General features: G+C 47.5%; 1 protein-coding gene across 1 annotated transcript in view; it reads left to right on the top strand.

Annotated features, from left to right (window-relative positions):
* PLXNC1 (plexin C1) overlaps window positions 1-26,158 on the top strand; it is a gene marked incomplete at its 5' end in the record, with an annotated part of 169,094 nt that overhangs the window by 244 nt on the left and 142,692 nt on the right. The window contains 2 exon segments of the mRNA XM_015564527.1: window positions 1-216; window positions 20,797-20,934. The exon segment at window positions 1-216 is cut by the window's left edge and continues 28 nt beyond it. Coding sequence (XP_015420013.1) covers window positions 1-216; window positions 20,797-20,934 — 354 coding nt within the window.

Raw genomic sequence — 26,158 nt, 5'->3', positions numbered from 1 at the left:
TGCGGCCACGGGCACCCCTACGGCCGCCGCCTGCTCCTCTCCTCCAGCCTGGTGGAGGCCCTGGACGTCTGGGCGGGCGTGTTCAGCGCGGCCACCGGGGAGGGCCAGGAGAAGCGCTCCCCCGCCACCACGGCGCTGTGCCTCTTCAGGATGAGTGAGATCCAGGCGCGCGCCAAGAACTGCCAGTGGGACTTCTCGCTCCAGGAGACCAACTGCGTAAGTCCTGTCCCGGGACACTGCCAGGAGCGCTCCTGCTGGGGAGCCGCCGCCGAGGCGAAGAGGGAGGGAGAGCGGGTTGGCATTTACCGGGCCCGGGAGTCACACAGCCCGGGGGCCGCCCGACGCCATTCTCACACAGGCTCGGAGGCCTCGGAGACTCTAACGCAGGGCCAGAGGTCCCCAAAGGGAGTGTAAAGGGGGAGGTGGCGAGGGCAGGAGTGAGGCTCAAAACTCCAGTGCCTGAATCCCAGTGCCGTCCTTCCCTGTCCAGACGTGGGCGCTGGTTTGGGGCTGAGCCTCCCATGCAGTCCCACCCCTCCCCTCCCTAATCGCTAACCCAGGTGTGTGGTTTTAGCTGTCTTGTGGCTTCGACCCCTTCCCAAAACATGGTTACCGAACATAGTGCCCTCCGCAGAGAAGCCGCTTCCTAAAGGACTTGCTGCCACACCCCAGGAGAGCCAGCCTGGGAAGAGGCTCGCGTTCGGCCAAACAGAACCCTCAGCGCGACCCAGCGCAAGGGGGCGGGGCTGTGGTTCTGCTGAGGGTGCGCTGTGGTCTCCCGCGGGGTGGGGGAGAGGGTGGGCAGGCAGCGGTGGCTTTGTAGGTAAAAGCCTCACCCTGGAGGGGAGAGCAAGAGAAAGTGTTGGGGTGCTACAGGCAGTTTCTGGGCTCCCGATCGCCTGACTACATCTTGGGGCTCCGTGGCACCACCCTTGTGTAGTACCCAACCAGGCAAACAGCACAGGCTTCTCTGGGGTGCCCAGGGCAGCCACAGCTGACTCTTGAGATTGGCATTTCTTTGACTGGAAAATAAAGCAGCGGTTCAAGAGGGTCCAGTTGATGGGGATTATGGAGCCATTGTGCACTTCTCAGCGGCCGTGTTCCTTCCAAGGCTGCTGGCACGTCTACTCCACATATGGCTCCTGAGAGCGAGCCTGCTGAGAGCCTCCTTTACAACTGGGCGGAAATCAAAGAGCAGGAATTAATGGCTACAGGTGTTGCCATTGTTTTGGCATAAAAGGCGTCAGGGAGGCAAGGGAGCAGTCTCCACTTGGAAAATGTGTTGTGCTGCTACAATTGTTGTGTAGACACACAGGAGGGCATTGGCTCTAAGGTGTATTAATATGTGTACAGAAAGACACTCCCACCCCACTCACCCCTTTCTCGGCAAAACCCATCTTACTAAATATTAGCCCTATTTTCCAGGGAGAAAAAATAACGTACGTCCTTTGCAAGGCTCCTTAGAATGGTCATTTGCTTGTTCTACCTTGCCTATCTGTTGCATGCTGATAATGCCTTCATTTAGTCACTGGTATAAATATTTTAAAGCATAAATGACATATAATGCATCCTAAAGGACTTCATCTTTCTATACACATATAATTTAATATTTACTATCTGTCTTTATTAGATCTTTATATTCTATAGTTCGAGTTTGGCGAAAATTATCACCTTCCACTCTTCTGTTGAAAGACTTGAAAATACCCCCAAATATTACTTTGTGTCAAGCTTAAGGCATACTTGGTCTCTGGGGCTAATGACAAGACAGCTCGGAGGCCCACAGCAGGTAATAACAGTGGAAGTCCAAGCTTTGCCATCTGACAGCTGTGTAGATGTGTGGAGCCAAAACATTTCTCTTGACTGCCTCTCTCTACCCATTGGGTCCTGGAGGACTTAGTTCCTTTCCAAACGCAGCAGGCAACCTGAGTGCAGTCAGAATCCGTGTTTTGGCTCGATCAGGTGTTCCTACTGGTGCTGGGATGAGGAGGGGAAGGGGCAGTGGGAGAGCTGTTTATCATCTTCACGGGAGCTTCTGGGAGAGAGCTGCCCATTGGAAATCAAGCGAGGGATAAACACATGCTGCCAAAAAATCTGGAATTGGAAAAAGACATAATTAAAAGAGGTCCCTCCATAGCATTTCTTGCTGCTGTTATTTATTGAGAACTCCCAGTGTGCTCAGAGCTATGTGTTCTGAAAGACGGTGTCTCTACCCCCTGAGCTTGTCATCCAAGTTAAATAATACACTCTGGTTCAAACAATAGCATGTCATGGTCGCACAGGTGGGAGCTTGGAGTTTTGCTTTCTTTTTTTTTCTTCCCTCATTTAAGTAAATTTCTTGCTGCTAGTATGCACTAAAAAGCCTTAGTGGAATGGGGTTTCAAGAGGGGTTTGAATTGGGTGGGGGGGGAGAGGTGGTAGTTTTGCTGAAAAAGCTATTTTCTAACCTATTAAATAGGCAGATAGGATACTTCATTCAACAAACATTTGTTTGATGCCTCCTAGTGTGAGCACGGCTCTGTGCTGGGTGCCACTGATTGTGCCGCTGCAAGGACAATGACAGGTTGCAACCCCATTTAATGGGGTCATGGGATCAGTGTGCCTCCAGTTGTCACTCAGAACAATGCTGTCATTTGAATGGCATTTGTTCTGCATTTTATTTCCAGGTGTGATTGTGTTTTGGAAAAGGCAGGCTGAATTATAGGTGCCGAACACAGGAGACAGACTTGAAACACCCTAGCGAGAGCCTCAATAGGTTCCAACCGCAGTTCCTTCAGCGCAGACAGTCGTTTTTGAACGGTAAGCCACAGGCAGCGAGGCACAAGCAGCCCGATGTGCTTGCCTCTCCCTCTCCTACGAGAGGGCTTGCTCTGATTTTCCATCTTCAATCAACCATGGGTAGCAAAGTGACAGGAGCGACTGGGTTGTGTTTCCTCGTTTCTCGGCTCTCTTCCTGTCAATCACATGTTGCTGATTCTCTTCCCCTTCAGCTCCTCCTGCTGAGGGTTCATTTGGGGGATGCTTGTGCCACGAGTGTGTACTACTCAGCCTTTTTCACACTGGCCTGTTGCTTTTTTCTGCCTTGCCACCAACTTTGAATCCCCTTTCACAACTCCAGCAGGTTAGCTTCAGCTTGTGAACGTGCCAAGGCAGCCGATTTCTGTGGACCTTAATAAATAATAACAGTCCTATAATAATCATGATGATAATCCCGGGAAATATTTGCACAGCGCCTTGCCATATATTATGTCTTGTGAGCCCTCATCAAGTCTGAGGCTGAGTCTATGAGGAACATTCCCATTTATCTGATGAGGAAGCACAAAAGAGCAAAACAGCGGGTGTCAGGGCCCTCCAGCCTAAACCCAGGTCTTGCAATGTCTCCTTGTGTATTTTTTCCACTCTGGTGCCTCTCAAACTTTCCCTTGAAAGTCCCCTGACTGAAAAGGCAGCAGCCAACCTCCCCTAAATGTGGGGTTGAGGTTGGAGGGGGCCCTTTGAAATACATTTTTAAAACTTCATGTGATTTTTTTTCATTCTATTTCCTAACATATCCGTGTGCTTTGGTTAATATAAAAAATGAATGTTTTAAATTATGTACAAGCTAATTAATTTAATTTCCTCCCTCTCTGAGCGCCAGCTACTCCTTGCACACCAGTGCACTTGTAGAAAGTGTTTGTACCCGAGGTTTGAAGTCTGATTGTTCTAGGTTTGTTTAGCTGCCATAGTTGGGTCCTGGGATTGCCTGTGGTTTAAACATGGTGACCACCCCCTCTGGAGACACTGAGAGTGGTGTTTTCTTATCCTGTTGGCCAACGGGACCAAAGCCTGACATAATTTAGCTGTCATGCAGACAACCACAAAACGCTCACATGCTCTCTGGCAGACAGTAACCCAAGACACTTCTAGCCACTGCATGCAGAAGTGATGTCCCAGGACAACTTGGCAGTGCAGCCTTCTTGACCTCAAAATCCACAGTCTTCCTGTCACGTTTATTCCTCCTTTGGTTTCTGTTATGATCCTGTCTCACCATTTTGCAATCTATAGGCTAGATGGTGACTTTTACCCTCATATATACATTTGATATGCAACGGTGGGTTTTCAAAACTCAATACCCACTCAGAGGGAAAAATGCAGTCATAGCTACTATCTACTAGATAGCTGTCATGGCCAGGCTTTGTATTAAGCCCTTTACATGCCTCACTTGTGGTTGATTCTCACAGCCATCCAATGAGACAAGGACCATACGTATTATTATGATTTTGTAGGTGATAAAATTGAGGACCAGAGAGCTTTAATAGGTTCCACAGCTGGTAAATGGCAGAGGTTTTAGGACCTGGGTGGTCTGGCCTTGGACAGCCCGGCACCATGGATAGTGGGTGTCAGTTCTATCCTGTGTGGAGCTAGCTGGGCTCTTGCAACTGCTCTGATAAGATCAGCTGTTTGCAGACATGAGACTTATGATAGAGCAGAGAACCCTTGACCATGAACTGAGTTTCTGGTTCTGTGTGTTTGACTACCTGAAGTTAACACTCGGGAGGTTGTAGTTCTGAAACTGTCAGCTTCTAGTGCTGGTGTTCTTTGTATTCAGGGTTATAATGATCTCAGAGATCATTATAGGGCCTCAAGAGAATACTCCTTGGACCACAGACACTCTTTTCTTTATCAGCAGCCACAATTAAAATGTAATCCCCAGAAGGTAAGGGACCTTGTAACATTTTATTTTTTGTTGAACCAAGAGTACCTAGCATGTAGTACCTTATATAGTTGGGGACTTGAGAAATATTTGTTGAATTAACAAATGAAGGGTCTTGGAGGATCATGTTAGGAATGATTTCTGTACTTAGTGGCAATATTTTCCTGAATCTGGCCACCTCATTCTCCCTTAACTATTGTGTTTTCTTAATGTCTGATGCATCCAGGCCTGTTTTTCCCAGTTTCAGGCTGTCTGGCATCCTCCACTCCTCTGGCTCTTCCTAGAAATCCCCATTCATTGGCATAGCCAGACTTCTGATCTTGCCAATTTGGAGGTTAATTTTGACCGTGGAAACCCAGCATGTTTAGGTCTTGTATGGCATCCTACAAAATAAAAGCCTAATATGCAAATCGACCAAACAGCAGAATGACCAGTTGCTATGACACACACTGACCACCAGGGGGCAGACACTCAATGCAGGAACTGCCCCCAGCCGCAGGCCCCAGGCCAGCCAAGGCTGATGGCAGTGGAGGCCCTCTGATCACCCTGCTGATCGCCCTGCAGACCGGCCCTGATTGCCGGCCAGGCCTAGGGACCCTACCCGTGTATGGATTTTGTGCACTGGGCCTCTAGTAATTTAATAATGTGCATGATCATGCCTTTCAGTGATAAGAGGAAAAGGGCTTTATGCTGTAGATAGGGTAATGATTCTCAGAGTTCAGTCCCTGACCTAATAGCATAAGCATCACCTGGGAACTTGCTAGAAATGCAAATTCTTGGGCCTTACATCAGACTTACTAAATCAGAAACTCTGTGTTTTAACAAGCCCTCCAGGTGATTCTGAAATACACTCATGTTTTAGAACCACTGCTGAAAGGGAACACAATTTCCCTTGTAGTCCAGCTGAGGCACCTGAGATAAGAACTTGTCCATTTTTTCAACTCATCCCACTATGTCCATGGATGATCTTGGTGTGGGTGTGGTAGAGAAAGAAACTTTATTCAGTGCAAACAGCTCAACTGAGATACAGCATAGGGAGGCTCCTCTCTGACTAGACAGCTCTTCTCTGCTCCAGCAAGACATTTAAGGTGTTTCAGCTCTGGCCATGGAAATGCAATCTTCTATCTCATCTTAAGTGGAAAGGGAAAGTACACTCCCAGAGCCACAGGGGAGCTGACTTATTTAGACAGAAGTCCCCACCCCTGATACCTGATTGGTCTGTCTTCATGCAAATGAGGACTCCAAATCCTAGAAGTTTGATTGGTTCAAAAGATACTGTCCTGATTTTTCAGAATTGAGCCACTCTGATTGGTTGGTGAAGAAGCTGATGGGTTTACAGCTGCACAGCTCTGATTGGATGTGGAAACCTCAGTCCTATTGGTTGAAATAGGATCCAGGAACTCCTTTATAAGGGCTGGCTCAGATGGCAGAAACACAATGCAGGCAGGCAGTCCAGTGCAGGCATCTCCCTGAAGTGTAGTTCATGGGAGAGGTTCCTGTGTAGAAATGGCTACTAGGCTCTGTTTTTAAAATTTGTGATCAATTAAGCCACTGAGAGCCTTTCTTAGTAGGTATCTTCTTTATCAGGGTCCACAACTACCTTATATTCCTTATTCTCTTCTAATTGCTCAAAGGGAATACCTAGAAAACCTAAAGCCTTTCCATTTTTGAGCTTGTAGTCTGACTCTCAAGAACCTACAGGTCATAGTTTAATTAGCTCATTCATTCTTGCATACAACAGTCTATTTGCAGGAGGTGCTACTAGAGTCTTCCATTCTGCTGTACACCAGAACCAGTTCCATACACATAAAATCTCTCCAAGGGCCAACTCTTTATAGAGTCAGTTCAAATACTAATTTCCATTTTAGACATAGTTGGCTGCATGAAACAAAAAGCTACTTAGGCAAGCTCAGATAAGGGATGGTGGATTTAGTGGGCAGAAACACATGGAGTTACAATGAAATCTAGGAATCAGAGCAGTACTGTGTAGTAGTTACATGCACAGACTCTGGGGCCAGGTTGTATGGCCTTGGGCACATTATTTAACCTTTCTGTGCTTTGGTTTCTTCATTTATAAATAGGCATTCTATTTGCCTCATGGGATTATTGTTCGGATTAATGAGTTAATATGTCTAGGATGAACACTACCTGAGCCATAGTAAATGCTATGTATGTATTTACTATCATCACCATCATGATTAGTAATGTAATAGGATAGGGTTCCTTGAGATGGAATTGGGAGATGGTTCTGGACTCAAGGCAGCTTGAAGGAGCTTAGCAGCAACAAGTGATGGATGCCCACTCTAAGGTTTCACTGTCACCATAATTAGCAAGGCTCTCTTCCTCAGTCCGGCTTCCAAAAGGCCTCTGCTTCTTCAGATGTCTGCCACTCAACCCTTCCACCTGAATGGGTCTCAGCCTGCCTGATCCCCACTCTGCCTCTCCATGGCATTGGCCCTTCTGCCTGGGCTCCCCACTGGCAAAAACTTTCCATAGTAATTAGTTCAAATCACCAGGAAAGAGAATTGTGTCCAACTCACCTTTCACACCAAATTAGAGCACTATTCAGAGTGGGGATTTGTTGCCCTTGGGGCAGACACTGACCCCTGGTCCAATCAGAAGAAGGGGGTCAAACAAGTGATGCCCCCAGTAGGCACAGTGGGAAGGTTCTCTTGGATGGAATGATGGAAGAGCTACACTGTGATTATCATGTTGACCGCATAGCATGGTACCTCCTCTACCTTCCTTTGAGCTTCTTGATGACCTCTGCCGACCTTGAATACATGATGCACATAGCTGATTAAGCCTGAGGCCTGCTGTGAGAATACCAAAGTCTCCGGGGGGGGGGGGGGGGAGGCAGTCTGTGGGCATCAGGGTCTGACCTGTTTGTGGGAACAGGGCCATAATAGTAAGATTTTTTTTTCTTATCAAATGTACTCATAGTGTTTCTTAGTTTAATTTTCTATCTTGAAAATGCAATTGTTATATTGTCTCAAAACCAAATAGTCTTAATACTAACAGTTTTATTATTACAAGTTTTTATACTGTCACAAGTTATGTTTCACAGATTCTGTAGTTGATTTTCATATCGGTTTGGCTGTCTAGTCAATAGTTACACATAGTGTTCTCCTTGGAGAAGTTATGATAGGGACTTGGCCCCAACGATGCTGGCCCACTGGCAGGCCAATGCTGTTAGGCAGAGCTCAGCAGCTTTTTCTGTGAAGGTCAGCTCTTCAGTATTTTAGGCTTCACAGGCCACACACAGCCTCTGTTGCAGTGACATGACCACTGTGTAGGGTGGCAGCAACCATGGGCGATGTTCCAATTAAACTTCAGACGCGGAAACTCAAATTTTATTTAATTTTCACTTGTCATGAAATATTCTTTTGATTTTTTTCAAATATTTAAAAATATATCATTCTGACCTCATGGTTGGCCATTCGGGAAAAAAACAGGTGGGCCAGATTTGGCCGACAAGTGGTATTTTGCTGACCCCTGCTGTTGTGGACAGAGAGCAAGACAAACCTTTACAATGCAGATGTACGCAAAAAAATTTAAAAAATAAAAATAAAATGCTGTGTCAGCCGCAAGAAGGGGCATCAAACTCGGCCTGGGAGGACCTAGGAGGCTTCCGAGGGGTGAAGCTGGAGCCAAGTGGAGAAGGCGAGGAAGGGAGTTGTGGAGAGAGGGAACAGCTTGTGCACACGCAGGAAGTTGAATAGGCTTGTGAACCGCAGGTAGCGCACCCGGCCGGGGAGTGTCCAGAAATGAGTGTGCAGGTCCAGATGGCAAAGGGCTTAATGAGACAGGCAAAGGTGGGTGGATTTAACCTGATGGCTCGTGGTTTTCAGACTTTCCAAACCTGGCCTTTAATGTAAATCTCAACCAGAAGCTCGGTATGAGGAAAAGATTAGCAAATCATCATTGGCCTGCTGCCCTGGCTGAGACCATTGCCACCAGCTGGGACACAGGGTGAAGCAGGGGTTGGGGTTCCCAGACCCTGACATCCATGCCTGTCCCTGAGGCATCTCCAAGGACCTTCCAGGACGCTGCCGTGCAGGGTGTGAAAGCATGGCTATGGCTGATGAAGGACACAGCAGGGTTATAAGCAGACAGGGTCTGATTGTACTCTTTAAAGATTAGTCAAGAGATCGAATGGGTGAGGAAAGATTTCAGGCAAGGCAACTGAGTAGAAGAGGAGCCATTGTTTTAAACAAACAATTACTTGCATTCCTATTATGTGCCAAGTACTGTATGAAAACATTTCTCCCACTGATAAAAGAGTAGACAATAAACATGCAGCACATAAATAAGTTATGTTTATACTAGAGGCCTAGTGCATGAGATATTTGCACTGGGGGCGGGGGAGGGGCTGTCCCTCAGACCGGCCTGTGCCCTCTTGCAGTCTGGGGCTCCTAGTGGGCAGTTGGACATCCTTAGTGCTTCCATGGAGGCAGGAGAGGCTCCTGCTGGCCAATCATGATCCCGGCTTCTGGCTGAGCTCCTTCCCCTTCGGGAGCACCTGACCACCAGGGAGCAGTTCCAGTGTTGAGCATCTGCCCCCTGGTGGTCAGTGCGTGTCATAGCAACCAGTCATTCTGCTGTTAGGTCAATTTGCATATTGGCCTTTTATTAGATAGGATTAGAGTAACTGAGCAGTTACAGAGCACGTACTGTGTACCAAGGGTTCTAAGAAAGCAGGTCACCGTTTTAACTTATCTAATCCTCACCACAACCTTATGAGGTAACATTGTTACTTTCCTCTTACGGACGAGGAAACTGAGGCACAGACTGAGGTTGGGGCTGTAAAGGAACTAAACAGGTGTTGGGGACAGTTGCCTGGATGGAGGTTGAGTTGGCATCAGGAAGATGAGAATGGATAGTGATGGTTGTCTCCAGAAGGGAGCCACTCCTCACAGACAGGGGAGCAAGTTCAAGGGCTGAAAGGAGGCCATGACTCAGTCAGTTTGAAGAACAAAAGGTTCATGTGGTTGAGTGCAGGGAGGGGGGCAGAGGAGAGTGTACGGGAGGAGGTTGCTAAAGGAAGCAGCGGCCCGATCCTGTAGGCCTTGCAGGCTGTGGGAAGGAGATTATTTATTTTTTCCTCGAAGCAGAGAAGAGTCTTTGAAGGGATGTGAAATGATTAGATTTGAGTTCCCCAATAATGGCTGCCCTGTGGGGAATGGATAAGAGATTGGCCCCAGTGGAGGCAGGGAAACCGGCAGGAGGCCCCTGAAGGAGTCCAGGCAAGAAATAATGTCGCCTTGGTCTGGAGTGGTGGGGCCGATCCTGGAGAGGAACAGAGACTCTGTGGATTGCGGTCATCCATCTGAGGGATGCTGAAGCCCTGAATGGGGTGAGGCCAGATTGGCAGCAGTGAGGGTGGAGAGGAGGCACAGAGGAAACAGTTTACTAAGACGTAGAACTGAGAGGTGTTGGTGACCAGTAAGAAGATAAATTTAATTTTTGTTGCTGTTTTGATGCCTTTGCGACACCCAGGAAGAGTCACTAAGCAGGCAGTTGGCCATGAAGTTGGGAATTGGGGCTCTACTCTGTAACTCTGTGCAACGCCTCCCATTCCTGGCGCAGTGCAAGGCTCTGTGTTGGGTTCAAGTGCAAGCTCCATTACTTATGGGTTATAAGTCTGGGCAGTCAGAAACGTTCTGAAGTTTCTCCGTCCCCCCATCCACCCATCACATAGCACGGCCTGTTTGGGGTGGGCGTGCCTGAGGGAGTGGCTGGGTCTGTCCCACTTGATTTCCCAGGCATCCCGAAGGCTGTGTAACACATAGTGGGACCTCAACAAAGGCTCGTCAGACTAGAAAGAAGCTGCTCTTCATCTGGGAGAGGAGATGGTGAGTGCAGCACAGGGAGGTGAGAGCTTCCAGAGCCCTGAAGCTGTGTGTACAGCCAGAATGCAGGCCCAGCAGCTGGAGGGAAGGGCACCTCCCTGGGGCTCCTCACCTTTGAGGCTGGGTTGCTGGTCGTGGCCCCAGGAATGAGCTGGTCTGGGAAGAGTCTGCTGGAGAAGTCTATGCCTTGACACACCAGCTGTGCCGAAACGATGCTCACTGACATCCTCCCGAGGCCCCTTCCTCCATCGGTGACTGATTCCTACGGTTAGATCCCAGGTGCTGGCCTGGCTTCTCTGAGGCAGCAGCTTGGGGTGAGTCGCCAGGGAGCCGGAGCTCTTAGGTGTCACCAGATGCACACCAACCTCCTGTGCATCGTAGTTCTCCACGCCCCTCAACCAGGGGTTCCGCATCCCACGGAACCTGGGGCCCTGGCGAAGCCTGTAGATTATTCTCAGGATAATGGTTGTAAGTGCATAAAACAAAAAGAGAGAATTGCAGATGAACCAATGATATACATACACAGATATGTCAAAATATTTTTTTCCATTTGAGGTCTAGTAATATATCTAAACACATTAAACAGCAAGATCTAGGAGCAGTGACAACCATAATTTCAAAGTAGAGATAGTGTAAACAATATTTTGAGATATCTGAGACAACTACAAAATGATATGAAAATATCTGATTTCTCCTAGTGACAAAGTCACAGGCTCAGTTAATACCACGGTGGCCTGCATCCATGATGAAAGGAAATGCTAAGTTTCGGTTAGAGTTTGCTAAAATAAAGATTATTTTTTCTCCTCCAAATTCATGGGTTCTCTGAATTCTATTCATGAACTGTGGATGTCAGTGGAAGCCTTTCCAGCCGTTCATTTCAGTTAGCAAGTGTTTCAGAGACCCGCGGCATAAAGTATAACGTGTTGCATTTTGTTTCAAAATGTATTTGATCGGCTTATTTGGACAATCCCAGCTTTATTCTCATCTGATCAAGACTTGGCCAAGAGCAAGTGCTCCATAAATGATGGGTGGATGGGGGGACGGAGAAACTTCAGAACGTTTCTGACTGCCCAGACTTATAACCCATAAGTAATGGAGCTTGCACTTGAACCCAAATCACTTTTTACTTAAAATCACTTGTTTTTCCTATTCTTCCACGCTACCACTATGCTATTATTTAAAGAGTTAACGCAATGCGAGGCATGTTCATAATTTGTGCTACTCTGATCATAGCAGTCAGAGAACACCCGAAGTGCTTTGCTTACTTTCAGAGCCACGTGTTCAGTACCCTGGATCTGTGGCCCTTCAATGCCTGGGATGGCAAAAGCCCCAGAAACTGCCCCTCACAGACCGTCATTGAATGTGGATGTGAAATTTAGAGAAGGCCAGGATACATGGGAGTAGGAAGTATGGGGTAGTTCAGTATTGCTCCCCAAGGTAGAAGTGTGGCTCAGAGTTTACAAGGGACGAATGTTGACTCAATTGAAGAACTCTAATGTTTAGGCCTCCTCAGCGATGTGCCAGCATCACCTGATGTGATATTGACCGAAACCATTCAAACATTGATTCGTGCATTTGTTCATCCATTCGATAAATGTTTATTGACAACCTACTACATGCCAGATGCTGAGGTGTAGGTTGCATTTGAAGTGTACACTAAGATAAACGATTGTAGAGCTTAGAGTCTATTGAGAGATGGACAATAAATAAAAACTAAAAACAATAGTTGTAGTAGGTGTTTTGAAGGAAACAAATGGAGTGCTGTGATTCAGAATAACAACTGGGGTAGGGATGGGAAGATCTGTAGTTGTATATCCATGAGGAGGTAACTGAACTTGAAACCTGAAAGATTAAAAAGGCCTACAAGGGAGTAGAGTGGGGAGAGGACTTGTAAAATACATAGCACATGCAAAGGCCCTAAGGCAGAAAGATGGGAACATTTGAAAAGGCTGCAAGATGGCCACCATGGGAATGGAAGCAGTGAAAGAGAAGGACAAGGGAGTTTGAAGAAGTTGTCAGGGACCAGCCCATTGAAGACCCAGGGTGGTGGGGTTGGGGCAGGGGTGGGGGCGCAGAGCATTTGGATTTAATTCTAAGTGTGAAAGGAAGCCATTGAAGAATTCTAGGCAAGGGAGTAACATGATGGGTTCTGTATTTTAAAGGATTACTCTAGCTACTGGATGGAGAATAGGTTTTAGGTTTAGAGAGAGAGACCAGGAGGCCTGTGGAGTAGATGAGGAGTGAGATGATGGAGACTTGGATGGGATGGAGACGTGGAAATGGAGAAGGTAGATTTTATGTTGTTGTGAGATTCAGCTGAGATTTTTCGTGTGTTGGATGTGGGGAGTGATGGAGACAGGCGTTGGTGTGATTGATGGTGCTGTTGGCCATGATAGGAAGACTAGAGAGGAACAGGGCTGAGGGAAGAAGCATCTGGGTAACCATTTCCCAGCAACTCTGAAACCTTGTGACAGACTCCACTGGTTCTCAAAGGGGATGATGGAATTTAAAAATGTGGGGACCGAGCTTTTCAGTGGTCGCCATGGTGGGAGGCACTGCTTGCATTTTGAGGACGGGGGCCAGGAATGCTCAAAGTCCTGCATCACACAGGACGGCCCCATAGTAAACAGATCTCCGAATTCAACGCCAATAGCTGGCACACTGGCAGAGTGAGTCTCTTTCAACTCCAAGAGTCTGTGAAAATGCATTTTTCACACTATCGCCGTTCATGCTGGTGTCTTTTTGTGAATTATTTGAGTCAGGTATCTTTTCATAAGTAATTGACTGGAATTAGCTATAAGGAGGGGATGGAGATTTAGCTGGGAGATGGTGCATAAAGCAGGAAAGAGGAAGGATAAATCTTGGGCGGTATTTGGCGGCAGGGAGGGCTGAGAGGCTGGAAGACCTGGGGCCCTCGGAAGGAGGAAAGATGGTAGAAGAGCAAGCGAGAAGGTGTGAAATACCAATTCATGCTTCCTGTGCTGCACTGCACGCTGCCGGACAGAGGTGCCTGCCTAGCTGTGTCCCCAAACTTCCCTTCTCCATTCCTCCCACACACTTTGAATTTTTCCTTTTTGTCATTTGAGTCTCCAAGGTAAATTCTTCCTTCAGATGATCAGAGAGATGCCATGAACTCAGTCAGAGCCCCATCAGTGCTGAGTACTCCAGAAGAATAAGGAAAAGTGACAAGAACCTTAATGGCTAGTGAAATCGCTGTCTAACCTGGGTGAATAATTGTTCTTCCCATCTGTCTAAGATTATTTTCCAGTTATTTCTATACACATGATTTCATTGTGGCCTCCCAACCATGCTAATGGACAGGCATGTGTGTTATTGTGTCCATTTTACAGATTCTGTCATTGAGGTTCAGGGACTTAACTTGCCAAAATGAAGCAGCCTGTAAGGGGCAGAGCAGGGGCCAGAACTTGGATGGAGGGCTCTTAGCGAGGTTTCCTACATGCAGCTGAGCCCCTGGGTTAGTAATTTAGGAAGTGATGAAGAAACAGTTGCAAAGTAAGTGTATACCGAAGGGTAGCAGGATACAAAATTAGCTGCCCAAGAGGGTAGCTAATTTTTTTCATCTGTGTGTGTAAGAAGTTCACAGGCACCCAGTTAGTATTTGCTCTGGCCCCATAAGGAAAAAAACAATTTAAGAGAGTCCTTTTAGCACCTTGGAGTATAAGACTTGCTGGGTTCCCAGCACTTTTGGGCACATTTCCTCCCCCGTTCCCACAACAGCTGTAGCATGGCTCTGAGCACCTTGCATGAGCCTTGGTGGGTCAGGCCAGGGGCGGGGACACAGTGCTACTCAACTCCAGAGGGCGCCATTCACACCCTGGAATACATGACTGGCGCCTGGGGTTGTGCAGCGCACGCGGAGGGTGGGGATTGTCAATGGAAGATGGCATGAAGGAGGCCCAGCACTTTCCCTCATGATCTGCCCACTACTCTCTGTGCTCACACGCACTGACACGCACTCACACACCAGCGCCAACGCCTTCTCAGTAGCCTCCATTCCCCTTTGGCATATCTGGCCCAAGGCTCTATCTTTTTCAGCCCAAGCATCGTTTGAGACAAGGTAGCTTTTTCTGTAAACTGCAAAAAGTTTCCCTCGCAGCGCGGCTGCGGTGTAGGCGTGACGCTCCAGTTAGACATGGCAGGCAGGAGAAGCGGAGTGACAAGTCTGAGGGAACCAGGAAAGCCCAAAGGGGAGACAAGGTTTAGAGTTAAATCAGGATTGGATTTTGTCATGAAAGGCAGAACTGGCAAAAGCATCATTACAAGGCATTAACCTTGTTACACACAGACGAACAAGCAGAGGCTGGGATTCAGAAATAAATTACACATAATAAACTAGTTAGAATAGGCCTCAAGCAGCATTAGCGATTACGCTCCTAGGAGAGAGGGGGGCAAGAGAGAAAATGGGTCAAAGAAAGAGTCAGAATAGTCTCTGGACACTGGGGCCGACTGTACTGTTCCCCCCCAGCACCCCTTTTCTGCTCGGCTCCCTAGGTATTCACTTCACTTCTGTGAGGAGGTTTCTCTGGGGCCTTTCTTTGTTTTCAGTTGCTGAAATGAGCGTAAGAAAGCCATTCATAGGGCTCCTTTTCCCATTCATGGCAACCTGTCCATTTCTGTGTGATCCAGCACAAAAGAATCCATTTCCATTCAGCCACAGCAGCCCTTACGGGAGGGCCAGGCCGGCTTTCTTATTTTCTCCCAGGCTCACTGCTGTAATTGGCTGCACAGTCCTGACTGGCCAGCGTCCTTGAGGGAGAGAGGACGGAGCTGGGCTTCCCCACTCCTGGGCCTGGCAGCTGAGGGGAGCTGGTGAGCAGGGCCAGGCCCCCCAGCCAGGCTCCCCTTGCGACACAGTTGCAGGTAATGGAAAACCTAATCAAGAGCAGCCTAGACCAGTGGTCGGCAAACTCAGTCAGCAGAGCTAAATATCAACAGTACAACGATTGAAATTTCTTTTGAGAGCCAAATTTTTTAAACTTAAACTATATAGGTAGGTACATTGTTATTAACTTAATGAGGGTACTCCTAAGGCTTAGGAAGAGCCACACTCAAGGGGCCAAAGAGCCGCATGTGGCTCGTGAGCCGCAGTTTGCCGACCACTGGCCTAGACCATGACAGTGATCGTTAACTTGGTAAAAAGTTTAAAGGTTGGAAGTCTGTGCTCAGTCACGTCTTGGAGAACTGAGGGCCTTTCATCGTCACGTCCACACCAGCCTCAGCTGTCGATTTTCACCTTCTACCTTGACTGTCATGGAAACCAAATGTGCAGATGGCCTCACAACCCCACTTTCAGGGGGAGGTGGCGAGGGAAGGGGGCCAGTGGCTCACCTTAACAGCCTCTTCTTATCAAGGAGGAAACTTACTCTGAGAAGCCCCTCAAGCGGACTTCTGGTAACTTACTGGGCAGACCTGGGCCACATGGCCACCCCGAGCGCCAAAGGATGGAAAGTTGGTATATGGCCCTGGGGAGTGGGATTGCCGTTTGGCTCGGCCCCCAGTCGTGGTTTTCCCAGGCTCGGGTTTATTGCTACCTGAACAAAAGTATGGTAGCAAAGAAGAAGGTGGGAATACTGCCATGGGGTGTCAGGAAGCCCTTGTGTTTTTAAGTAAGGTAATGAGAGCAAACATGTGTTGCGTGTCCCTCTGGGCCAGACACTGTCCTGAGCTTTGCTGAGGCTTCCTCCTAACTCTTTCAGCCCTCAGTGACTGAATTAACAAGCCTATGGCATAAAAGCTGTTGCCATCACTTCTATTGTGTACAGGGGGAAACTGAGTCACAGAGCGGTTAAATGACCTGCCCCAAATGACTTAGCTAGACAATAAAAGAGCCAGGATTCCCACCCAGGAGGTCCGCTCACTCCCCTACGCGGCTCCTATTAGGTGCGATGATAAAATACTCCTAGGGAGACAGCCAAGATGGTGGCATAGGTAAACACCTGAACTTGCTGCCGCGTACAACCACATTAAATCTACAACTAAAAGACAAAACGAATAGCATCCAGAACCACGGGAAGGCTGGCTGAGTGGAAATTCTACAACTAGAAGGAAAGAGAAAAGTGCATTGAGTCCGATAGGAGGTACAGAGGTGTGGGTGTGGAGGTGTACAGAGGCGTGCACAAAAGGGGCTGGCAACTGGGTATGCTGTGGTCTTTTTCAACCAGGAGGGAGATACAAGCTCCCGAGTGCTCTGAAATCCAGTTCTGGGTGAGAATCTGGGGACCCAGACTCATACGGAGAGAAACTGTACTGTCTGGCATCGGGTGGAACATAAGGGCGGCTTTCTCGCAGAGGTGCTTGCAGCGTTCATTGTTCCTGCACGAGGCCAAGGGACATAGAGGCCCAGGGACCTATCGGGGGAGGGTCAACGGCAACCATTGCTGTTTGCACCTCCCCATGACTCCCTGAGACCACGCCCACCCAATTTATAACCCCATCCAAGCTGTGCACAGAGGCTTTTGCATACTAAAGGCCTGGCCTTTATCCACCTTAAATACTCCTAGTAGTACACAGTAAGAACATGTTACTGATAACAGTAATACCAGCTAAAATTACCAACATGTTCTTATTACTACTATCATTATTATCTCTTTTGCATAACCACTCTACTAATCAAGCTTCATTAGCCTTCATCACATCCAGGAAAGCCAGCCCCCAGCAGGTGAAATAAACTGCCCCCACCCCTGCTGGGTGAGAACCACGCTGCCCTGCAGTCCTAACCTCTGACCCCTGCTCCCAGGCGTTTTCTGTGCCACCAGCTCCCCAGATGGTAACATGGGTTTAATGGCTGTAATGTTTACCTGTGCTATTGATTCAGACCTTCATTCTGGAAACTGCAACTATTGAGGGACACTCAGAGGTCAGGGGAGGGCACTGGAAAGGCTGAGACGAGAATTTGGAAGCAATTTTCACCTTGTTCCCTTCAGCTTTAGAGCTGCCTCTTTGTTTTTTTCTTCTCTTCTCTTCTCTTCTCTTCTCTTCTCTTCTCTTCTCTTTTCTTTTCTTTTCTTTTTTGGAGCCAATCTTTCCCAGACAGAACATCTCATCCCACCTCAGCAAAGGCTGCTGTGATGTCATGTTCTTGGCTAATCAGAATAGCTACAGTAAGGAAGCACCTTCTATACCTCAGACTTGGGAGTTCACTGTCCCATTGGTCCTTGAGGATGCACCACTGCTATTCCTCTTTCTGTGTCAGAGTGGAGAAGAAAGGAGTTCTCTAGCCAAAGATAGTGGTATTAGAATATACCAGACGCCCAGGCAGAGATGACATCCAATTCTCTGAGTTAACCTCTCGGTGCTGCTCAAATCCTATATAATAAAAGGCTAATATGCAAATTGACCAAACGGCAGAACAATTGGTCGCTATGATGTGCACTAACCACTGGGTGGGGGTCGGGGGATGGGGGTGGGGATAGATGCTCAACAAAGGAGCACTCCCACAGGGTGGTCAGTGCACTCCCACAGAGGGAGCACCACTCATCCAGAAGCAGGGCTCACGGCTAGCAAGCACAGGGGTGGTGACGGGAGCCTCTCCTGCCTCTCCAGCAGTGCTAAGGATGTCTGACTGCTAGCTTAGGCCCACTCCCCCTAGGGAATGGGCCTAAGGCACCAGTCAGACATCCCCCAAGGGCTCCCAGACTGGGGGAGGGCACAGGCCGGGCTGAGGGCTCTCACCCCAGTGCATGAATTTTGTGCACCGGGCCTCTAATTCTATATAATAAAGAGATAGTATGCAAATTGACCATCATGCCCTCACACAAGATGGCTGCCCCCATGTGGGCACAAGATGGCCGGCAGGGGAGGGCAGTTGTGGGTGATCAGGCTGGCAGGGGAAGGAGGGCAGTTAGGGCGACTGGGCTGGCAGGGGAGGGCAGTTGGGAGTGATAGGGCCAGCAGAGGAGCAGTTAGGCCAGGGGTCCTCAAACTTTTTAAACAGGGGGCCAGTTCACTGTCCCTCAGACCATTGGAGGGCCAGACTATAGTTTAAAAATAAAAACTATGAACAAATTCCTATGCACACTGCACATATCTTATTTTGAAGTAAAAAAACAAAACAGGAACAAATACAATATTTGTATTTGCATGTGGCCCGTGGGCCGTAGTTTGAGGGCCTCTAGTCCTATCTAATAAAGAGGGAAAATGCTAATTGGCTGCCCTGCCCTCAAAGATGGTAGTGCCCACAGCCAAAAAGGAGGGATATGCTAATTGACTGTCCTGCCCTCAAAGATGGTGGTGCCCACAGCCAATAAAAAGGGAATATGCTAATTGACTGCCACACCTTCAAAGATGGCAGCACCCACAGCCACAAGATGGTGGCGCCCAGTCCTCTCAGCCCCCCAACCCCCCAGGGCCACCCGAGGCTCAGGTAACCAGAGCCAGTGGGGCTTGCGCTGCCGGCAGTGGCAGCAGCAGAGGTGTGATGGGGCGTCACCTTCCCCTGATCACTGGTTTGCCTCCCAACCCTGAGGGCTCCCGGACTGTGAGAGGGGGCAGGCCGGGCTGAGGGCCCCCCTCCAGTGCATGAATTTTCATGCACCGGGCCTCTAGTATTTAATAAAAGTAATAGGCTTAGGTAGCCCATGTTAAATTTGAACAATTCTGGTTTTATTTTAAAGCAAGATGTGTGGTGTATTATGTGTGGGTTTTTTGTTTGTTTTTTATCTAAAGGTCATCTGATTTTTCTTTTTCTGCTCATAGTCACAAGGTATCCTTATCTAAAAACAGTGACCTATTGTTGTGATTCATAGATATTTTTTCTTAACTTCAATTTTAACAGAACAGGTCTTCATCTTCCCCAACTGCATGGAAAGTATCTTTTAACAGAAAGAAAAGCTCTAATGGACTTTCAAAAAATCTTTCAAAACTGAATTTACTATGGAATATTTTATGCAAATAAGTCGCTTTCTCCCTAGGTTATGACATCTTTCCCTTGAAAAGAGATCATGGCCTTGGCACAGGAGGAAATCCTTCCCAGCTTATCTCTTCTTCTCAGCAAAGCGGTACAGGCGGCCCTTTAAAGGCTTCAGAGATCTACTTATTGGTAGTCCATGGAGCCATTCAGTGTAGATGTTAATGAAAGGTGGTGGGTTTAAAAACAATGAATATTTAATAAGACATAAATTGAAAGACATAAACACTGTTGGCAATAATATAATGAAGTTAATAAGTCTTCGCCTCCCCTTGCCAACCTCCCCCTCCCCACATGGGGCGATTTGGGTGTTGCGGTGATGCTCACTGAAGTTTGCCAGCTCTCTCATTGGCTAAGACTTAGACGTGTCTTTGAAAACCTTAGCGCAGTTGGGAACTGAGCGCTGGCAGATAAAGTGCGTATCACACTGTGTTCAGCAGCTACAGGCAGCAGCGACTCTTTCTAGTTCCGTACCTTCCTGAGATTCGTGTAACAAACTCAGTTCTCTGCTGGTGAAGGCAGGAAGCAACATAAAATACTGCGTGTCTTCAGACAAGAAAGAAAAAGACATTTTGGTCAGCACTCGGTCTGCTCTGGGTTTAAAACAGGGCTTTCTTTAATGATCAGGAGCAAGCATGTGAGTCTATGCTCAGAGCTCAGACTATTTCAATGCTTTCTGGTGGGAAGTATGCTCTCCCTTTCCTCGTCAGGAACGTCAGCACCAGGGCCAGCCCTTCCGCTCAGTTCTGTGGCTCTCTCTTTCCCACCCTCCATGACCATATCTTCCCCTCTTTACCCTCTGAACTAATTACCCTGTCTTTGGGCTTCACATTACACACTTCTTGGAAATCCAGAACCCTTCCTTCTGCCATCACACCCAATAGGATGGTCTGTCTCACATCTTGGGAAATGGCTTGTTTAACCTTGGGAGCCAGTGCCTCCCTAGGACAAACTACAGCAGAATCCTGCAAACAGCCAAGTGTAAGATCGTCTCCCTCCCAATTCAGCAGCGGTTCTCTCTTGGCAATAAAGTGGAACTCGGCTTCATATATCAGCTGGGGGAGTGTTAAATGGATGGCTAGCTCGCTGCTGGCAATCAATACGTGTTAATACATAGTAAACAAATGGCTTTCCATGGGCTGGGCAAGCACGGTGATTTTGCAGATAAAAAGGATAAAAGGTTGTTCCTGGGGATCTTGTCTAAGAGAATGTATTTGGGGCTCACATAGGAGCCTTCCCAGGTGGGCACAAGTGACATTTAATCATCCTGAGAATTACGGCTGTTAAAAATTAACTTTTTCTATTTGTGCATTTGTGTGCATATTCAGAAAGAAGATCAACCCGAGAAAGTGCAGCCAATCGCGTCCTCTACCATGATCCATTCCGACCTGACATCTGTTTATGGCACCGTGGTGATGAACAGAGCTGTTCTGTTCCTGGGGACTGGAGACGGCCAGTTACTTAAGGTGGGTGTTTTGTGCCTTCTTCAATGTCGATTTTAATAGTGCCCTAATTTTGTGCTTTTTAATTATGTTTTATTGCGTCTGAGTTATGCATAATACCATACCAACTGCTTTATGAACTTTTCTGTGACCCCCCAGAAATGGCCTGAAAGAATTTTCTAGAATTATGTAACAAAGCACCAGCCACCTTCTCTCCCAGCTCCTGCCAAGATATCCCCCCTTCCTTACACACTGGTTGCCTGGATGAGGTGTGTGGGGGTCTGGCCCCTGTGCCATCCCTGACTCACCTCCTTGAGACATTTCGCCTTTCAGTTCTATCTCCTTTATAATGAGAATGTACAAAGCACCTGATTTCTTACGACTTCAAAGAAATGGGAGATGCTGGGCTTAAAGAGAGGAAAGAAACAGGTGCTTCTCTCCAGAGAGGTCGGAGACCTGAAATCTGTGAGACTCCCCTTGACTTTGATCTCCGAGACTATACTTTCCCACTGCACGGGTGCACCCCTAGTCACGTTGAGATTTTTTTATTCACTTGGGAGAGGGCCAATGGGAAGGAGGAGAAAATAAAGTCAGAAATACCTAGTAATTGGCCTGAAATTGGATAGCACTTACTAGTATCTTCTCAGTTTCATCAGCAAGCATGTATGGAACACCTCCTGTGGCCTCCACCAACATTCGTGGTTGGGAACCACACCGTTTCTGTCACCCCTAGGGTGATATTCCTTTACCTCTGTAGCCAATTTGTCAGCTCAGATTCCAAATGGAAGGTTAACAGATTTGTTTTCTCCGCTGACCTCCCAGCGATAACTAGCTGTGTGGCCTTAGGTAAGCTGCCTGATCTCTCCGAGATCCCGTTTCCTCATGTGTGAGTGAGATTGCACTAGACGGCCTGGAAAGCCCGTCCTCTTCAGAAGGCCTCCCGTCCTGCCTCTGTGTCTTCTCCCCACTCGGCCGCAGCTTTGCTCCCTCTACTGCAAACGGGCGCCGTAGTCTTGTTGCCATACCTTTGCTCACACTGGATTGCTTTCTTTTCTCTCTCTGCTTTACTGAATGCTATGTCCCCGTGCTTTGGCTTGGTGTAAGCTCCATCTCACCTCTGAGGACTTCTGTGCTAAATCTGTAGTGATTAGGTTTTCCCCTCATCTCCTGAAATTCTCCTATCTGTATCTTTTTTTTTTTTTTGGCTCATTACAAATGTCTTGCTTTGATGCCTAACCTTTTCTCTTGTATTTGTCTGGCCTTCTCAACTTGATTTTAAGTGTCTTGAGAAGGGGGCCCTGGAGTCCCACAGCCTGATACAGTGCCAAGTGCCTGGTAGGAATTTAATTTAATCTGTTTCCTTTGGAGGAAACCCAGTAACATATGGGAGGGAGTTTGTTTGTATACACATTCTTTTAAAATATACATTGATCCTGTTTCCTGTTGTGTTAGCTTAATTTCCCGGGGAGAGGTAAACACCCATCAGTCATTCTGCACAAGTTGCTCGGTGCCATGAAGTGACGTCTGTAGCTACACCAACCTGGTCAGGCCAATTAGAGCCATTAACCTGGCAGAAGAAGTTCCCGTCAATCCAAACTGGGCCTCCTCACCAATTATCTCTTCGGATTTGGGATATTTTTGATGACTGTTTTGACAAGAACACTGTTTCCCCAAAGCTAAGCCAACCAAACTGTTACATGGTAAATTGGAGGTGAAGGAACACTTGGCTCTAAGTAGTTCCCCAGGGAAGGCCTGGCTTGCCCTCCTGTTTGTTCGCACCAGCAGTTCGTGTGCAACCGGCCAGTTTTTAGAGATTTGTGGCACGGGGGGTGGGGTGGGGGGCAACCAAGCTGCACCTTCAAGCTGCTGAGCAAGAAGTGGCCCACTGAGGTCTCCCTTCCCTCAGCATCTGGAAGGGGTACCCCTTCAAAAGCCACATCTGGGCCTTATTTGAATAACAAGGCAGGTTGATTTTCCATTTGTTGTGTGACTGCTAACATTTATCCAGTGCTTCCTGTGTGCCCCGCACGCTACATGTTCTAGCTAATGCCATCCTCTCCAGAACTCTGAGAAGTAGGTATTCTATTCCCATTTTACAGATGAGGGAACTGAGGCCCAGAGAAGTTGGATGATTTGCCCACGGTCACACAATGGCAGAGCAGGGACTGGAACCTGGAGCGACTTCAGACACTGCCCCTCATACCCCCATGACTTTGTAACCTCTGCCCAGGCGAGGGCAACCATTCCCTGAGGGTTCACTGGGGGGAGTGCGAAGCATGTTGCTATGGAGAATGATGTGGGGGACCAGGGCTCCTGGGTTGGGTCCCGGGTCTTAGAGACTCAGAGAACAACCCCAGCTTGAAAAGGCAGACGTGGTAACTTGTTGGGAATTAAGCCCCACCCCCAGCTTCCCTCAGGATGCGTTTATGGGGACTTATGGGGGGAGTGTGAGCTGACTTAGCCCCCACCCCACCCCAGGCTCCCTAGAATAGCCCAGTAATCCCACGATTCTGCCATGTAACTTGTGTGCAGGTCCTTGGATGCAGCCCCTGCCACTGCCCGGAGTCCTGGTCCTCAGGACTGTGTAGATGACTCAGAAGACAAAGATCACCCCCAAATCCTTATTCACAAACTTCAAGCTTCTCACTCGCCAGACTTGTCACCAGGGACTGTTAGAAAAGGCGAGCACTGATAGACATGAGCTTGGCTTCTTACGGCCCAGAGTGGCGGTACTAATGAGCAGCAAAAAACAAAACCCAACCCAGGGCAGATCAGCCGCAGGTTCCCAGGATGGGGTGACGGGGGCGGTTAGGGGGCAGTTTGCAGCATTTGACAGACGCAGGCACTGTAATATGTGCCTGGGTGGACGAGAGGCAGGAAACAGCAGTTGGGGGCCAGTTGCTGTTTTTTACCTCCACACAGACAAATCCTGCTTCTTAAATCTTTGAAAACCTCACGGAGTTTTCATACCATTTGGTGCAATATTAAATATCATGTTATTACTTAGTAACTTTTTAATTATGAAAGTGATATATGCTTGTAGGAAAAGTTGCAAAGTAGCAGGGGGTGAGGGGAAGGCAAAGGAAAAAACCCTCCAGTTCTGTTATGTTGGAGGCAACTGTTGTCAGCAGCTTCGTCTTTTTTTCCCCCCCAACATAGTTGAGGTCAGACTCTATCCAATTTTGTATCCTGTTTTTTTCTTCAGTTCATGAGAGAAGATGCTTATATTAAAATGTTACGGTAAACCTTTTGTAAGCAGTATTTTTAAATAGCTGTATCGTGTTCTGTTATGTGGAAACATTACTTTGAATTTAAGCCGAGATAGTGAATCACTCTTAAAGTGTCTTTAAAGACACGCACTTTTCCAAGTAACCCGGCACTACTTCCAAGGGTAAGGTTCTACTCGCGATAAGTGGAAAAACGAAAGACTTGACAGTGTGCTAAGACCTTTGCTGCCCATTTCTCCTGCCTGTATTCCCAGTTCCTTCATCAAATTTTAAAAAATGGGAGGACTTTGGAATGGAAAGTGTCCTCTGAGAATATCTAATCTGCCCCCTTAATTTTATCCACGTGCAGTCCTCGTGGTTATAAGACAGGTTATGCTCAGTCACCCGTTATTTCCTCATTTGACTTCCTTTCTGAACACAGTTGCATTCTATAGTTTGTCAGTTGTCAGTGTCTCCACTGGGATCAGCTGAAGAGGCATGGTCACACTGAACTCGGCTTTGGGGAGTTTACATCACACATGCTGCCAGTCAGGACACTGCTAAGTGTACCCACTTTCATAAGCACAGGCTGAATCTTCTTCCAGGTTGTGGTTCAGCCTGTCATTGGTTTGGATTCCTCTGCGCTGACTAACGCATAAAGACATTTGTCCTGCCCTGGCCAGTGTGGCTCAGTTGGTTGGGCATCATCCCTCCGAAAGGTTGCTGGTTGGATTCCCTGTCAGGGCACATGCCTGGGTGCGGGCTCATTCCCATATGGGGTATGCAGGAGGCAGCTAACCAATGTTTCTCCTCTCCCTCTTCCTTTCTCTCTAAAAATCAATTAAAAATCTTTAAAAAAAGAAAAAGAAAATTGTCCTTATTTCAAGAGCAGAATTGAATATGTTGAGTTTTTCAGGGTGGTAAAATAAGTAATAACAGAAGATACATGAAATTTGAAATTTGTAACTTTACTTATGCCCGTTAAACTTTCTTGTAAGCGTAAAAGGTAACAAGGCCGCAAGCAAGGAATAATAATAGCTAACATTTCTGAGCTCTTACTGTGTGCCAGGCATTAGAATGAGTGTCTTCATGGGTTAACTCATTTAACCTCACAAGTCAATCCTATCACCATACCAACTTCATAAATGAGAAAACCTGAGGCTCAGAGAAGTTAGGTAACTTGCTCAAGGTGATTTGGACGTAAGCAGTCTGCCACCAATGAAAATGAAAATGTAGTCTGTAGAGCTTGGTAGAGTTGATGGAACTGGATTTTATTTTTATCTTGTTCCTAATATTGGAATGTCTGGGTCAAGACACCACTATTTGGGGTTTCATGAGAAGGAGCTATGGCTTCTGTGGTTTAAGTTTTATCCTATTTGTGGATAGACTTCTGTATTAGAAGGAGAAAGAGTCCTTTTCTCTCAGAGTTGCACGTAGCTCATGGGAGCATCTGGTCCCACATGGGGGCCCCTGCTTTTCCTCAGTGGATTTCTTTAGAGCAAAAGTGGAAAATCTGTATTCGAGTTGATTCTTGGGATAGCCCAGTGAGAGGAGGCTGGTGTTGGGTTCTTCAGCATCCCTAGGACTGAAGGAGGGTTCTGGGGGCAGGAGCCATAGCATGCCCTTCCCCCCGTCCAGCAGAAAAGCACCACTGCCCTCAGAACATTACTCCCACTAGTGGATTTCAGTATCCAAACCATGGAACAAACTCCAATTCCAGAAAGTTCTTCCTGCATCCTAACAGTAGACAATCTATGTAACAACTGCAAAGCCTTTCTTAACTCTGGTTTCTAAAGTTTTCAAGTGAAAGTAAGAGAAAATAAAAATGACAAAATCCTTTATAAGGACATGCTCATGTATCCTATCTAATAAAAGAGAAATATCGTAATTAGCGTACGTCCGCTACCCTTCCCATTGGCTAATCAGGGCTATATGCAAATTAACTGCCAGCCAAGATGGCGGCTGGAAGCCAGGCAGCTTGAAGCTAACATGAGGTTTGCTTGCTTCAGTGACGGAGGCTTGCAACATTTCCCGCCTGCCTT

Source organism: Myotis davidii, unplaced genomic scaffold (assembly GCF_000327345.1).
Source record: "Myotis davidii unplaced genomic scaffold, ASM32734v1 scaffold581, whole genome shotgun sequence".
Taxonomy (NCBI): Eukaryota; Metazoa; Chordata; class Mammalia; order Chiroptera; family Vespertilionidae; genus Myotis; species Myotis davidii.
The sequence above is the reverse complement of the archived record's forward strand: the minus strand, read 5'-3'. Positions and strand labels throughout refer to the sequence as shown.